This window comes from Dryobates pubescens, chromosome 36 (assembly GCF_014839835.1).
Source record: "Dryobates pubescens isolate bDryPub1 chromosome 36, bDryPub1.pri, whole genome shotgun sequence".
In the NCBI taxonomy this organism is placed as follows: domain Eukaryota; kingdom Metazoa; phylum Chordata; class Aves; order Piciformes; family Picidae; genus Dryobates; species Dryobates pubescens.
In genome coordinates this window covers 8223168-8239339 of record NC_071647.1, presented here as the reverse complement: position 1 = coordinate 8239339, position 16172 = coordinate 8223168, and the positions used below count along the sequence as shown (strand labels likewise).

General features: G+C 50.0%; 1 protein-coding gene across 1 annotated transcript in view; it reads right to left on the bottom strand.

Moving 5' to 3' along the window:
• LOC104299235 (histo-blood group ABO system transferase 2-like) overlaps window positions 1-16172 on the bottom strand; it is a 36343-nt gene that overhangs the window by 10337 nt on the left and 9834 nt on the right. Inside the window, 1 exon segment of the mRNA XM_054176888.1 lies at window positions 14831-15502. Coding sequence (XP_054032863.1) covers window positions 14831-15502 — 672 coding nt within the window.

Here is a 16172-nt window from a genome sequence, read left to right as displayed (position 1 = left end):
GTAGTCTGAAGATAGCAAACACTGAACACAGCCTAAACTCTTGAAACTTTCAGGCCAGTGTGCAGGCTTAATAGACTACTGAATATTAACTTCTCTGCCCAGAGAAGTGAAGACCCTAATTTAAATGAACATAGGATGCATGAAGCAGGGGGGGGTGCATGTGAAGGGGGACATGTAGTAGGTGTTTCAGGAAAGACTAAATCCTGAGTACCTGAGCCAGTGGGAAAGGGAGAGGGAAATTTGTGGCTGGGAATTCAGGGTAAAAGGGGAGCTGCAACTCCCAGCAATTTGAGAGACCCCACCAGGAATTGTCCTGTGGACTCTCCCTTTATTCTAATAAAGCTTTACTAAACTCCTCTGTCTCCATTGTGAACAGGAACTTCCAAGTAGAGAGAATTTTTACTTACAAAAGGAAATGGACTGAGAGTAGGGACACTATCCTGGTTCCATCAGCACAGTGCAACACCCTGGTGAAAAATCAAACCAAACTACCTTCGCATCTGTGATTCATCCTCCTGAGGCTACAATTATGTTGCTCTTTTAACAGCCTCAGTGGTTTTGCTTCACTAATTAATGCCATATGCTCTCTTTGGATCCAACCTTCTGTCCTGATGCACCCAACTAAATCCTTTTTCCTCCCTTGCTCCTGCTTGTCTCAGCCTAGCCAGCAAAGCTGAAGTTCTCCTATTTCAGGTTTAGAATCACATGATTGTCTAAGTTTGAAGAAGGCCTTTAACATCGGGAAGTCCCACTGTTAACCCAGCAATGCCGAGTCTACCACAAAGCCATGTCACTAAGCACCACAGCTATGTATCTTTTAAATACCTTGAGGGATGGAGACTTCACCACTTCCCTGGACTGCCTGTTCCAATACTTAATGAGTCTTTCAGTGAAGAAATATTTCCTAAGGTCCCATCTAAATTTCTTCTGGCACAACTTGAAATCACTTCTTCTTGTCCCATTGCTTGGTCCTTGGGAGAAGAGACCAAGCCCCACCTCATTACAGTCTCATTTCAGGGAGTTGTAGAGGACAATGATGCTCCCCACAGCCTCCTCTTCTCCAGGCTAAACAAACCTGAGTCCCTCAGCTGCTCCTTGTTCTCAGCACCATGTTATGGGGTGCTCAAAATCCCCCTTCCCCCACCTCTATCAGTGGAGGTTTGATGGGGGAAGAAAAGGCACAAATTTGCCTCCATTTTCAGCAACAAGGCAGGAGGACTCCAGGACAAGTGGCCTCCTGAACTGGTTGATGGGGTCAGGGAACAGTGTAGTACCCCTGAAATCCATGAGGAATTACTTCGAGACTTGCTGAGCCACTTGGATCCTCACAAGTCCATGGGACCAGATGGGATCCATCCTAGGGTGCTGAGAGAGCTGGCAGATGAGCTGCCAAGCTGCTCTCCATCATTTTCCTCCAGTCCTGGAAAGGTCTCCTGGAGAGGTCCCAGATGACTGGAAGCTGCCAACGTGATGCCCATCCATGAGAAGGGCTGGATGGAGGAACCTGGAAACTCCAGGCCTGGCAGCCTGACCTCAGTGCAAGGGAAAATGATGGAGCAGATCATCTTGGGGGCAATAACTGCACACCTGCAGGATGGCCAAGGGCTCAGGTCCAGCCAGCATGGATTTAGGAAGGACAGGTCCTGCCTCTCCAACCTGATCTCCTTCCATGCCCAGGTGACTGCCTGGTGGATTTGGGGCAGGCTGTGGATGTGCTCTGCCTGGACTTCAGCAAGGCCTTTGACACCGTCCCCCACAGCAAACTCCTGGCCAAGCTGTCAGCCCCTGGGTTGGACAGCAGCACTCTGAGATGGGTGAGGAACTGGCTGGAGGCTGAGCCCAGAGAGTGGTGGTGAATGTCGCCACATCCAGCTGGCAGCCAGGCACCAGTGGTGTCCCCCAAGGATCAGTGCTGGGCCCCATCCTGTTTATTATCTTCATTGATGATCTGGATGAGAGCATTGAGTCAATCTTCAATAAATTAGCAAACAACACCAAGTTGGGAGCTGGAGTTGATCTGTTAGAGGGCAGAAGGGCTCTGCAGAGGGACCTTGCCAGGCTGGACAGAACGGCAGAGGCCAACGGGATGGCATTCAACAAATCCATGTGCCAGGTGCTGCACTTTGGCCACAACAACTCCATGCAGTGCTACAGGCTGGGGTTGGAGTGGCTGGAGAGCAGCCAGGCAGAGAGGGACCTGGGGGTAGTGGTTGACAGCAGCTGAGCATGAGCCAGCAGTGTGCCCAGGTGGCCAAGAAGGCCAATGGCATCCTGGCCTGCATTAGGAATAGTGTGGCCAGCAGGAGCAAGGAAGTCATTGTGCCCCTGACTTAGCATTGGTTAGGCCACACCTTGAGTCCTGTGCCCCTCAGTTTAAGAAGGACATTGAGACTCTTGAAGGTGTCCATAGAAGGGAAACAAGGCTGGGGAGGGGTCTGGAGCACAGCCCTGTGGGGAGAGGCTGAGGGAGCTGGGGTTGCTTAGCCTGGAGAAGAGAAGACTCAGGGAAGACTTTAATGCTGCCTACAACTCCCTGAAGGGAAGTTGTGGCCAGGTGGGGCTTGGTCTCTTCTCCCAGGCAGCCAGCACCAGAACAAGTGGACACTGTCTGAAGCTGTGCCAGGGGAGGTTTAGGCTGGAGGTTAGGAGGAAGTTTTCCCCAGAAAGAGTTATAGGCCACTGGAATGTGCTGCCTGGGGAGGTGGTGGAGTCACCATCCCTGGAGCTGTTCAAGAGGGGATTGGATGTGACACTTGGAGCCATGGTCTAGTAGTGATGAGGTCTTGGGTGACAGGTTGGACTTGATGATCTCTGAGGTATTTTCCAGCCTTATTAATTCTATGATTCTATGAAATTGCCTTCCCCTCCTGCTGGGGGACAGGTAAAAAGGTTCCATTCTTGCTGCTGGGATCTGAAGCCCCTCACAGGTATTCACCCATGGGGGAAGCCTGCACTGGGACTTGAAGCTGTGACTGGCTGAGTTCTTTGCACCCAGTGTGTGTTGGCACTGGACATATTATCTAGGAAAGGCTTAAAGGGAATGACCAGAAAGCAGCCTGGGCAGCTGAGAGAGCTGGCAGATGAGCTGGCTGGGCCACTCTCCATCATTTTTCAGCAGTCCTGGCTCACTGGAGAGGTCCCAGATGACTGAAAGCTGGCCAATGTGGTGCCCATCCACAAGAAGGGCCGGTTGGATGAGCCAGGGAATTCCAGACCTGTCAGCCTGACCTCAGTGCCAGGCAAGGTTATGGAACAGGTCATCTTGAGTGCAATCACACAGCACTAACAGGATGGACAAGGGATCAGGCCCAGCCAGCATGGATTTAGGAAGGGCAGGTGCTGCCTGACCAAACTGATCTCCTTCTATGATCAGGTGACTGCCTGGTGGATGTGGGGCAGGCTGCGGATGTGGTCTACCTGGACCTCAGCAAGGCCTTTGACACCATCCCCCACAGCAAACTCCTGTCCAAGCTGTCAGCTCCTGGCTTGGACAGCAGCACTCTGAGCTGGGTTAGGAACTGGCTGAAGGGTGAGCCCAGAGAGTGGTGGTGAATGGTGCCACATCCAGCTGGCAACCAGGAACCAGTGGTGTGCCCCAGGGATCAGTACTGGGCCCTGTGCTCTTTAACATCTTTATTGATGATCTGGATGAGGGCATCGAGTCCATCATCAGACATTTGCTGACAACACCAAGCTGGGGGCAGGAGCTGATCTGCTGGAGGGTAGAGAGGCTCTGCAGAGGGACCTCAATAAGCTGGACAGATGGGCAGAGTCCAAGGGCATGAGATTGAACACATCCAAGTGCCGGGTTCTGCATATTGGCCACAATAGCCCCAGGCAGAGCTACAGGCTGGGGTCAGAGTGGCTGGAGAGCAGCCAGGCAGAAAGGGACCTGGGGGTGCTGGTCGATGGTAGGCTGAACATGAGCCTGCAGTGTGCCCAGGTGTCCAAGAAGGCCAAGGGCATCCTGGCCTGCATCAGGAACAGTGTGGCCAGCAGGAGCAGGGAAGTCATCCTACCCTGTGCTCAGCATTGGTTAGGCCATACCTTGAGTCCTGTGTCCAGTTCTGGGGGCCTCAGTTTAGGAAAGATGTTGACTTGCTGGAAGGTGTCCAGAGAAGGGCAACAAAGCTGGGGAGGGGTTTGGAGCACAGCCCTGTGAGGAGAGGCTGAAGGAGCTGGGGTTGCTTAGTCTGGAGAAGAGGAGACTCAAGGGAGACCTTATTGTTCTCTACAACTACCTTAAAGGAGGTTGTAGACAGGCAGAGGTTGGTCTCTTCTCCCAGGCAGCCAGCACCAGAATAAGAGGACACAGTCTCAGGCTAAACCAGGGAAGGTTTAAGATGGAGGTTAGGAATAGAATAGAATAGAATAGAATAGAATAGAATAGAATAGACCAGGTTGGAAGAGAAGAAATTCTACACAGAGACAGTGATTGCCCATTGGAATGTGCTGCCTGAGGAGGTGGTGGAGTCACCATCCCTGGAGGTGTTCAGGAGGAGACTTGATAGGGTGCTTGGTTGCATGGTTTAGTTGATTATGTGGTGTTGGATGATAGGTTGGACTTGATGATCTCGAAGGTCTCTTCCAACCTGGTCTATTCTATTCTATTCTATTCTATTCTATTCTATTCTATTCTATTCTATTCTATTCTATTCTATTCTCAAGATATTCCAAATTTATTGAAGTGAAATTACAGCCAAACCTCTAACAGTCTAATTCGATAGCATTAAGAAGCATAATTTCATTTCAAGTATTCTTCCCATTAAACATACTGACTGTCATAGAAATGTTAATTCCGTAGCTAAGAGCAGCCCTTCCAGCACCTGAAGGGGCTACAAGAAGGCTGCAGACAGACTGTTCCCAAAGGTCTGAAGTGACAGGACCAGGGACAGTGGTTTGGAATGAGCACAGAACAGGTTTAGAATGGATGTTAGGAGCAGGTTCTGCACCATGAGCGTGTTGAACACTGCAACAGGTTGCCCAGGGAGGTGATGCCCCAGTGTAATGCCCCAGAAATCCATGAGGAATTAGTCCGGGACCTGCTGAGCCACTTGGACACCCATAAGTCCGTGGGACCGGATGGGATCCATCCTAGGGTGCTGAGAGAGCTGGCAGATGAGCTGGCCAAGCCGCTCTCCATCATTTTCCTCCAGTCCTGGCTCACTGGAGAGGTCCCAGATGACTGAAAACTGGCCAATGTGGTCCCCATCCACAAGAAGGGACGGATGGAGGAACCTGGAAACTACAGGCCAGTCAGCCTGACCTCAGTGCCAGGGAAAGTGATGGAGCAGATTATCCTGGCAGCAATAACTGCGCACCTGAAGGATGGCCAAGGGCTCAGGTCCAGCCAACATGGATTTAGGAAGGGCAGGTCCTGCCTCTCCAACCTGATCTCCTTCTATGATCAGGTGACTGTCTGGTGGATGTGGGGAGGCCTGTGGATGTAGTCTATCTGGACTTCAGCAGGGCCTTTGACACCGTCCCCCACAGGAAACTGCTGGCTAAGCTGTCAGCTCGTGGTTTGGACCACAACACTCTGTGCTGGGTTAGGAACTGGCTGGAGGGCCGAGCCCAGAGAGTGGTGGTGAATGGTGCCACATCCAGCTGGCGGCCAGTCACCAGTGGCGTCCCCCAGGGATCAGTGCTGGGCCCCGTCCTCTTTAACATCTTCATTGATGATCTGGATGAGGGGGTTGAGTCAGTCATCAGCAAGTTTGCAGATGACACCAAGTTGGGAACAGATGTTAGTCAGTTAGAGGGTAGAAAGGCTCTGCAGAGGGACCTTGACCGACTGGACAGATGGGCAGAGTCCAATGGGATGGCATTTAATAAGTCTAAGTGCCGGGTGCTGCACTTTGGCCACGGCAACCCCATGCAGAGCTACAGGCTGGGGTCAGAGTGGCTGGAGAGCTGCCAAACGGAGAGGGACCTGGGGGTGCTGATTGACACCCGCCTAAACATGAGCCAGCAGTGTGCCCAGGTGGCCAAGAGGGCCAATGGCTTCCTGGCCTGTATTAGGAATAGTGTGGCCAGCAGGAGCAGGGAGGTCATTGTGCCCCTGTACTCTGCATTGGTTAGGCCACACCTTGAGTCCTGTGTCCAGTTCTGGGCCCCTCAGTTTAGGAAGGACATCGAGACACTTGAACGTGTCCAGAGAAGGGCAACAAGGCTGGTGAGAGGCCTTGAGCACAAGCCCTATGAGGAGAGGCTGAGGGAGCTGGGATTGTTTAGCCTGGAGAAGAGAAGGATCAGAGGCGACCTCATTGCCCTCTACAACTACCTGAAGGGTGGTTGTAGCCAGGTGGGGGTTGGTCTCTTCTCCCAGGCAACCAGCACCAGAACAAGGGGACACAGTCTCAAGTTGTGTCAGGGGAGGTTTAGACTCGAGGTGAGGAAAAAGTTCTTCACTGAGCGAGTCATTCGTCATTGGAATGGGCTGCCCAGGGAGGTGGTGGAGTCGCCGTCCCTGGAGGTGTTCAAGGGGAGATTGGACGTGGCGCTTGGTGCTATGATCTAGTTGTGAGGTCTGTTGGAACAGGTTGGACTTGATGATCCTTGGGGTCTCTTCCAACCTTAGTTACTGTGATACTGTGATACTGTGATACTGTGATTGAGGCCCCACCCATGAGGAATTCAAGGTAAGGCTCAACAAGGCTTTGAGTAACCTATCTAGTGGAGGATGTCCCTGCTGTCGGGTATGGACCAGATGACCTTTGGAGGTCCCTTCCAATCCAAACCATTCTGTGATTCTACGTATGGGTACCTGACCCTTCACTGATCTCTCTGAGCCAGGCAGATGTTCTCCTGCAAAGTAGTCATAAAGTCAGAGAATGATTGATTCACTTGGAGGAGTTTGGCCCTATAGGGCCTGGAATCCTGTTGGATCTAAAACAGAAGAGAAAATGCTTTTCAGTGCTAGAATAGCTTGTTCAGAAAGATTACTGCTCATGCAGTCAGGTTTGGCATTGTGCTCTCACAATTTACATTAATGTTTTTAATACCAGTTCAGTCTGAGCAAAAAAGACATTTGTTGTATCAGAAACAAAGGATAACTGGCAGTGCCCAAGGGAGATCTCCAGACTGCTTTCCTCAGCTTTTTCTGAAAATTCTGCTTGAGCTGCCTTAACCAGGTCAGTCCTGCCCCTGGCTGAGGGAAGGTCATGTGGGATTTGCTTTGTTTACAGCTTTGATCAGCTTTCACTTCCACACGAGGCTTGCCTGTAGTCCCCAGAGGACAGAAGGCCAGCAGAGTCTGTGATTGCTCCTTCTGCTGTAAGAAATGTCTCTTCATACTGGGAAGCCTAGGGACAAGGGGTGTGAAGGGCACAGGTGTGCACAGGGACGTTCATTTACAGGTGATTCAACTTCAGAGACAAAGTATTAATAGAAGGACTAATGTCAGCCTGGACAGATGCGTGCTCCAAGGAGCAGCAGATCCCAAAGCCCCAAATAGTAACAGCAATAATTCTACTGTGGCCTTGAAGGCATTCAGCCATCAGTATTGTAATTGACAATGAGGAAACAAGATTATCAGAATGGGTCCCACTGGTACATGATGACTTACTATGGGATGTTTAGAGTTATGGAATACTTTAGAGGATTGTGGGAATGTGTGAAAGTCATTGTAGGATGTTCCTAGGAAAGAACAAAGGTAAGAAGAGGCCAAGTTGAGGTGAATTGAGGAGGAAAATATGAGGGGAATGAAGAGGAGGGTGGATAAAAAGGACTAACAGTGTGCAAGCAGGCTGCTGGTCAGTGTACTGGCTCGGCCAGCCCTCAGTCACTCCAACCTGCTCTATCTTTATTTCTAAGTGCTTCCTGTGCATATGTGTGAGTTTGCACTCCAGCTGGTTGGTGTGCATGTGTCTGTGTGAGTGGGTGCCTGTTTTGCCTCTGATTTTTAATTGGACTGAGACACTGAGAGGCAAGAAACTTCACTGTGAAAAGACCCAGGGCCTGTATTAGATAAAAGACCCAGGATCTGGGATAGACACTGGAGGAATCACAGACTCACAGAATACATCTGGTTGGAAGAGACCTCCAAGCTCACCCAGTCCAACTCTTGACCCAGTACTGAAGGGTCAACACTAAACCATGTCCCTAAGTGCCAGCTCCACACACTGCTTGAACACCCCCAGGGATGGTGACTGCAACACTGCCCTGGGCAGCCTGTTCCAATGTCTGAGAACCCTTCCAGTGCAGAAATATTTCCTAGCATCCAGACTGAGCCTCCCCTGATGCAGCTTGGAACCATTGCCTCTGCTCTTGTCCCTTGCCACCAAGGAGCAGAGGCCTCCCCCTCCTCACTCCAACCTCCCTGCAGGGAGCTGGAGAGAGCAAGGAGGTCTCCCTCAGCCTCTTCTTCTCCAGTCTGAATACCCCCAGCTCCCTTAGCTGCTCCTCACAGCCCAGGGGCTCCAGGCCCTTCTCCAGCCTGGCTGCCCTGCTCTGGACAGGCTCCAGCCCCTCAGTGTCCTTCCTGGAGTGAAACCCAGAGCTGAGCACAGCACTCCAGCTGTGGCCTCCCCAGTGCTGAGCACAGGGGGATGGTCACCTCCTATCCCTGTTGCCCACCATGTTTCTAACAAAACCCAGGATATCATTGGGCCACCTGGGCTCTGCTGGCCTATGTTTATTTAACTGTCAACCAATAACTTGAAGTCTCAGCTAAAGATCAAGAGATACTCCCAGACAGAAGTCAGTGTGTAAGTGAAGTACATGAGGTGTTTGTATAGTCCCATAGCACATTGTAAGCTTAATTAGCAGGAATTTGATCAGACTTTGTCTGCTGTTCATCTGCATGTAGGAGTGCTGCCTGTGTCTGTGGCAGCAGGTGCAGTGTCCTCACTGTTTTGATCCATGTGACAGCCATGCCAGGACTCATATCTCCTCTGCCAATGCTGACATTTGCCACATGTGCTGTGCTGCTGGACCTGTGAGCAGGCAAAAGTAGCTTCCTTCCAGCAGGATGACATCTGAGGATTCCCCTGAGTCCTGCAATCTATCAGATAAGAACAAGTTTATCAGAGATGTGTGCAGAGACTTGCCCACAAGTCTCCTGCTAAGCTTCAGCAGTGTGTAACTTCTAGGGCTAGGATTTCTCTTCTGTCAGCTTTTATACCCTAAACAAGTTTGAATATGACTTGACACCACAGGGGCAGCAGGAGAAAGCAGAGGCTGGAGCCCTTGTCCTTGTGTGACTGCATGGCCATTGCCAGAGCTCTGCCTTCACTGCTGATTGCTTCCCAGCACACAGTTCTAGCCCTCCTCAGCAGTCTGCTTGCTGACAGCTTTGCCAGGGCTTCTTTCAGCTGCCTGAAATTTCACCCACACAGAATTTCCTGGCATTTTTCCCCCTGCTTTTTTTTTTCTTTTCCCTGATAAAATCACAGTCCTGAATGGACCTTACTCCTGCTATCCATTTCAGCTGTACCCCAGTTCCTACATTCCCACTAAAGGCACTCATTAATTCTCAGGCTTGGCAGCAAGTCCAAACTGGTCATTTTTCCCTTTTTCCTACCTCACCCTGGTCCACTTCATTATTAATTCCTCTGTTTTATTACATTTTTGATGGCACATTTTTCTCACCCATTTTACTCATGCTAAAAGTACACCTGAAACCAGTTTGATTTCATTCTCACATTGTCATCACCCAGCCTGCACAGAGACATAGAGAGGAGTTTGATCTGATTGACTCACAGATGCTCTCCACTCACCAAGCAGACTGAGAGCTTCTGCTTTTCTTTTAATTTCCACCTGGAAAGCTTTCCTTTACTGGGGTTACACATGGATCATAGAATCACATCAGAGTTGGAAGGGACCAATTCCCCCGGCAGTCAGCAGGGACATCCTCCACTAGATCAGGCTGACCAAAGCCCCTTCAGGAAGACTGCTGTTAGGTCCCCATGGAGCCTTCTCCTCTCCAGGCTGCGCACCCCCAGCTCCCTCAGCCTGTCCTCATAGCAGAGGTGCTGCAAACCCCTGATCATTTTCACGGCCCTCCTCTGGACCCCTTCCTATATTGAGAGCTCCAGAGCTAGGCAGAGTACTCCAGGTAAGGTCTCTCCAAAGCAGAGCAGAGGGGCAGGATCTCCTTTCTCCATCTCTGGCCATGCTGCTTTGGATGCAGCCCAGGCTGCCACTTGCCTTCTGGGCTGAAGAGAACTGTGGAGACCTCTTGCCCATCCACAGTCCTGCATTGCACTGTCCATGCTGTGTCAAATCCAGCTTCCATTAGAGGAAATAATCTTATCTTTACCTCCCAGAGACTGCAGCTGAAGGTGCTAAGTACAGACAGAGCAGGAAGAGAGCCTGCTACCAAAGCGGGTGTTCTGGTTTGGGTTGTGGGTGAATGTGGTGGGGGTACATCAAAATGGAGTTGTATGGCTCTGCTGCAACCAAGGCCACTTCTCAGCAGCAGGATGAAAGGCTCCCAACAGGATACTTTTTATCACTGCTCTGTCTTCTCAGACATGTTCCCCTACTTGTGTCTGTCATCAGTACTGACCCATGAACTTCACCTGTTACACTTATGTTCAGTTTTGCTGCAGTATTATCATGAATTTTTACCTCTCAGTACTGCCTGTTTTGGACTGGTTCTGCTACTTTGCTTGAGAATCTCTCAAGAAACAGGCAAGACAGGATTACTCCTTCCCCCATGAGCAGAATATTTCAGTGTGAATAGCTCATACCAGCTACCCAGAGATCTTGGTTTCAAAGGTGTCTCCATGGTATAAGCTGAGATTTCAGTGCTGGAGTTTCATCTTCTATTGGCATATCCCATATCATCTTACCTAAGGCATTAAATGCAACCACAGAACTTAACTCCTCCTGTTAATCACCAGAGCAGAGTGACAGGCCACAATGAACCTCCACTGGTAAGAGATGCTGGAAACTAACCAGTTTGACTGTGAGGCAGGGTATGACCAGGAGTTCAGATGTCAAGGAGTGAAAGGTAGCAGAAGTGTAAGATTTACTTAATCTCAGCCCCATTCAGCTCAGCCTTCAGTCTCAAAGCCCAAAACACACTGCATGCAGTTACAGAGAAGCAGAGCTGCTAGTGCAGGCCAGAGAGCTTGCACAGACAGACATGGCCCATTGCTGCAATCTAGAAATGAGTCAAGGGCCACCTCAGGCTCTCTGGATGTCACCAGATAGGCATGCCTGAAGGTGACCCTACATCTTGAAGCCAGGTGACAGATGTCAGTGAGTAGTGGCAAACATTAAGGTCATCTTATTTGACCACCCTGATGTGGTCCACCCAGGAGACATTCAAAACCTGCTTGGATGGGTTGCGCTGTGACCTACTCAAGGTGACCCTGCTGTAGCAGGGGGGTAGGACTGGATGATCTCCAGAGGTCCTTTCCAACCCCTAACATTCTGTGATTAAACCTCTTTTTGTGTTCCCAAGTCAAATCAAGTATAATGTCCACCATGATGATCAACATCAAGCCCATCTGACATTCTGTCCTGGCTCATTGTGACCTATCATGCTTTCTCCCTTGCCTGATCTCTTCCATCCAAGCTATCCTAACACGCTCAACCCACTTCAGTTTGCTAGCCCTCCCTGCTTTGTCTGAGTTCCTGCTGTACCCTAGCATTCTCCATTCATGATGATGTGCTGATTACGACTGCCTCACTCACTGCAATATGATGAATACTGTGCTGTTCATACACAGCCATGATCAGGGCATTAACCCTCGTCCTGGACAGATTTAACCTTGGTGCAAGGAAATAAGCTTGGACAGAGCTCTGGCTTTTAAAGATCAGCCAAATTTTCTTACCTTAATGTGGTGCAGGCTGCTATGGCAGCAGTTTGGTAGTCCTCACTTTCAGCAACAGGCTCTGCTCTTATCTGAGCAGGGTGTGTTCAGTCCTGCCCCGAGAGTGGTGGAAAACTTAGCTCCAGCCCTCAAATGCATTGGGCAGGGAAGCTACATGGAAGGAGCAGACATGGATGCTGCAAGAGACTGGGACTGCAGAACCAGCTGGCGTCTTTGTTCTCTGCAAAGTGGGAGTGAGGTGCTTGAGTGTCGAGTTTCACATCAAACCGGTTTGGGTGGCAGAGAGTATGACAGAAATCAGCAGCAGAGAGTCAAGTCTTGCACAGAGGAGATGCTGCAGAAAAAAATAATCATAAACAACTCCCCTCACCTGACTCAGCACCTGCAATACATTGCACTTCCTGCAGTGGTTCAGCTGGATCAGTTCACACTGAGACTGCCTCTCAGACTAACTTAAATCCATCCTGTTCCCTTCACTTTCAATGATTTGATTCCTTCAGCCTAACTGCTAATGCTTCAGCCTGACTTCCTCACCTGTCCTTGTCAGGCAGCTATCAGTATCACTCAGATCCTCACCTGGCTCATCTCCAGTCACCTCTTGGACAAACCAGGCTTGAGCATGGTCTTACTATTTTGCTCTATTTTCCCATCTGGGAAATCACTCTTAAGGAAGACAGTTGCAATAAAATGGGTAACAGCAGCAGAAGGCTGGGATTAGCAAACCAGATCCAGGAGCACAGAGGAACATGTTCATAGATTCACAGAATCACAGAATGGTTTGGGTTGGAAGGGACCTCTTCCAGTTCCAGCCCCCTGCCATGGGCAGGGACACTTCCCTCCAGCCCAGCTTGCTCAAGGCCTCATCCAGCCTGGTTTTGAACACCTCCAGGCAGGGGGCATCCACAGCCTTCCTGGGCAACCTGTGCCATTGTCTCACCACCCTCACTCTCAACAATTTCTTCCTTATCTCCACGCTCAAGTCTCACCTCTTCCAGCTCAAAGCCGTTGTCCCTTGTCCTGGCACTCCAAGCCCTTGTCAAAAGTCCCTCCCCAGCTCTCCTGGAGCCTTCACTTCTCCAGGCTGAACAGCCCCAACTCTCTCAGCCTGTCATAAGGGAGGTACTCCGGCATCTCAGCATCTTCACAATCCTCCTCTGGATCTGCTCCAGCAGTTCCATACCCTTCCTGTGCTGGGGGCCCCAGAACTGGAGGCAGTGTTGCAGGTGGGGTCTGAGCAGAGGGGTAGAATCCCCTCCCTGTGCTGCTGCACTCCCTGCTCTGGATGCAGCTCAGCATACAGCTGCCTGCTGGGCTGCCAGTGACCATTGCTGGCTTTGTCACCAGCTGGGGAGTTTGTCCCTCTGATGTGTATAAGAAGGATTCTGAAGAGAAAACATGGAGATTTTAATGGGCAATCCCACATCTGCGTTTTACACAACACCCTGAACTCCCACATGGTCAACCCCAAACCTGGCAGATAGCAGCCTTCTGAAATAGTGCTGTGTTAATGAAATGTGTAAGAACTTTCACAGCATCACAGAATATTAGGGGTTGGAAAGGACCTCCAGAGATCATCCAGTCCAACCCCCTGCCAGAGCAGGGCGACCCAGGGCAGGTCACACAGGAACACATCCAGGCAGGTTTTGAACATGTCCAGAGGAGAATCCACAACCTCTCCGGGAAGCCTGCTCAAGGGCTCCAGCACCCTCACAGTGAAAATGTTTTCCCTTCTGTTCCTGTGGCACCTCCTCTGCTCCAGCTGGCCCTCAGTGACCCTCGTCCTGTCCTTGGACATCCCTGAGCAGAGCCTGGCTCTGTCTTCCCAAAGCTGTCCTTCAGCTGAACTCACTGCTGAAGTCTGACACTCCTTGAAACCAGGAGACTGGAACTGTGTGAAGATACAGCAGTGAAGATGTGCAGCTGTTCTGGAAGAGATCTTCTCAGGTACCAGTTATTACTAATTCTGAAGTAATATGCAAGGGCTGCTGCTGTTCATGGGACTGGCATCTGTGTAGTAGGATTCATTTTCTTTTTCCTAGCACCTCAATGTATCCAAACTTCTTAAAATAAAATGATTAAGAGAGTGTGGCAATGGTGGCAGTAGGCAATGTGAGCAACCTGGCAGTATAGGCCTAGAGCCTGACATGGTGGTAGGCCATGCTCAGCGTAAGTGCAGAAGTAGTTAGCAGTTTAGCGAAACAGTGCTGTGGTAGCAGCATGTAATGAAAGCAAGGCACTGGTAGCTATAAACACAGAGAGTTATCTGGGAATAACAGGACATGCACCTGCATCAACAACCTTGCGTGGCATTGGTAGTAGTTTGACCAATGCGGTCACTCGTGGGGAACCAATGAAGCTATCCAATGATGCTCTCGAGTCTATATAAGCTGTAAAGGTTCCCTTAATACGCACTCTACTCGAACAATACTCGTACACGAAAGGAACAATACCAGAACAATACTAGATCATGTTGGTCGTCTGCATTGACTCCATTCTCCGTCACCAACAAGAGAGCATTACAGGATGGTGGGGTTATTGACTTTGCTGGTCACATGAGGGGGTCCAGCTGACCCCACGTGCAAATTGGGGTGTGGGAGGCTGGAACACGGCGTGACTCAAGCTAAGGTTGGAACAATAACAACATATTAGAGGGTAAGGAAGAAGAGAAGTAAGAGTAGCTTTTACTATTGACTAAATGACCATAAAAATCTAGAGGCAAGAGCATGTGATGGGACAGCATGGCCCACATGCAGCCTGGGCTCCCAGGAGCCCTGAGTACTGAAGAGAGTAGTGTCAGTGCTACAAAGCAAAGCAGAGTGAAAAGAGCAGCAGGCATGCAACAGGTCACTGCTTTCTGATGGCCTGAGCTCTGCAGTAAAGGTTGGGTCAATAAAGACAAATCTCAGCAAGCAGCAGAATTTCCTATCAGCACAGTGCAGAAAGAGAGAGACAGGTAAATAATGACTTCACAATCTCCACATCCCTTTGATGTCTTGACACTGATGAACTGCCTTAGTTCTTGATTCTTGCTTTCAGAAGCTCACCTCCTGCTGTCCTTGTGCACAGGGCTCAGACTTCTCACCTGGATGCTGCGGGGCTGCCTCAGCTCCTCGTCCCAGTAGTACTCTGGGGAGAGCAGGCGCGTGGGTTTGTGGTACAGGAGATACTTGTTGAGGTGGCTTTCATTGTGCCACCTTGCTTCAATGCCTTTTTCTTTGTGCTTCAAGAGCCCTTTAAAACAGGCTCTGGTCAGTTTGCAGCCCTCAGCCACGCTCCCCCCGTAGAAGCTTGCTGTGTAGTAGAAGTCCCCTTTGCCCCTGGGGACAGCAGCCTGGGACTCGACGCATGTCTCATATGGTTTGCTGTCACGTTGTGTGGTGTACTGCCAGGAGCTGATGGTCTCCACCAGTGTATCAATGATCTCCACACCAACATGTTCAAACAGCTGGACATCAACATCTATGGAGTAGAGATAGTCAACCTGATACTGGAATTGGATGCAGATATACCTGCTGATGATATCCATATGGCTCATGGAGACATCCTGCCACCCTGAGTCATTCTGGACAGGGATGACAAACAGGTGATTCTCAGGGCCCATCTGAAGGTGGGAGATCTGCTCAGGGCTGTCTGTGAACAAGTAGAAATTCACCTGGTGCCCAGCAAGGAAGTACTTCTTGGCAGAGCTCATGAACCCTTCTATGAACTGTACGTACCTGAGAGACATGGAGGGGGAAAGGGTGGAGAGGAGTTACTCTTGGTGAGGAATGGCAGATTCTCAAGTTAATTTTGCTGCTCCTGTTCTCTCCATTGCTGCCTTGTTATGCTAGAGCTCTTTATTTAATATAGCTGCTACCCCTTCAACCCTTCCCCAAGCTACTGATATTACCTTTTCCCTGATCCCTTGGTCTTTCATACTCACTGTACAGAACACAAACCTTGCACAACCTGCTGATGATCTCATTGCATAGTGCAAAAACTCCTTGTCCTTCACACTTCCATGCTCGCTGGCTCCTTAATACTCTTCCTGCAGTTCTAGAGAGGATCAAAATTATTAATTAAATAATTTCTATTGCCTTGAGGTACCTGGTGTCTATATTTAAATCTGGGGTGCGTAGCTGAGATAGAGGGAGTATGGTGCTTGATTGACTCAGAATCATAGAATTATAGAAACAATAAGGTTGGAAGAGACCTCCAAGACCTCATAACTACTAAACCATGGCTCCAAGTGCCACATCCAATCCCTTTTTGAATACCTGGTGACACCACCACCTCCCTGGGCAGCACATTCCAATGGCTAATAACTCTCTCTGTGAAGAACTTTCTCCTCACCTCCAGCCTAAACCTCCCCTGGCACAGCTTGAGACTGTGTCCTCTTGTTCTGGT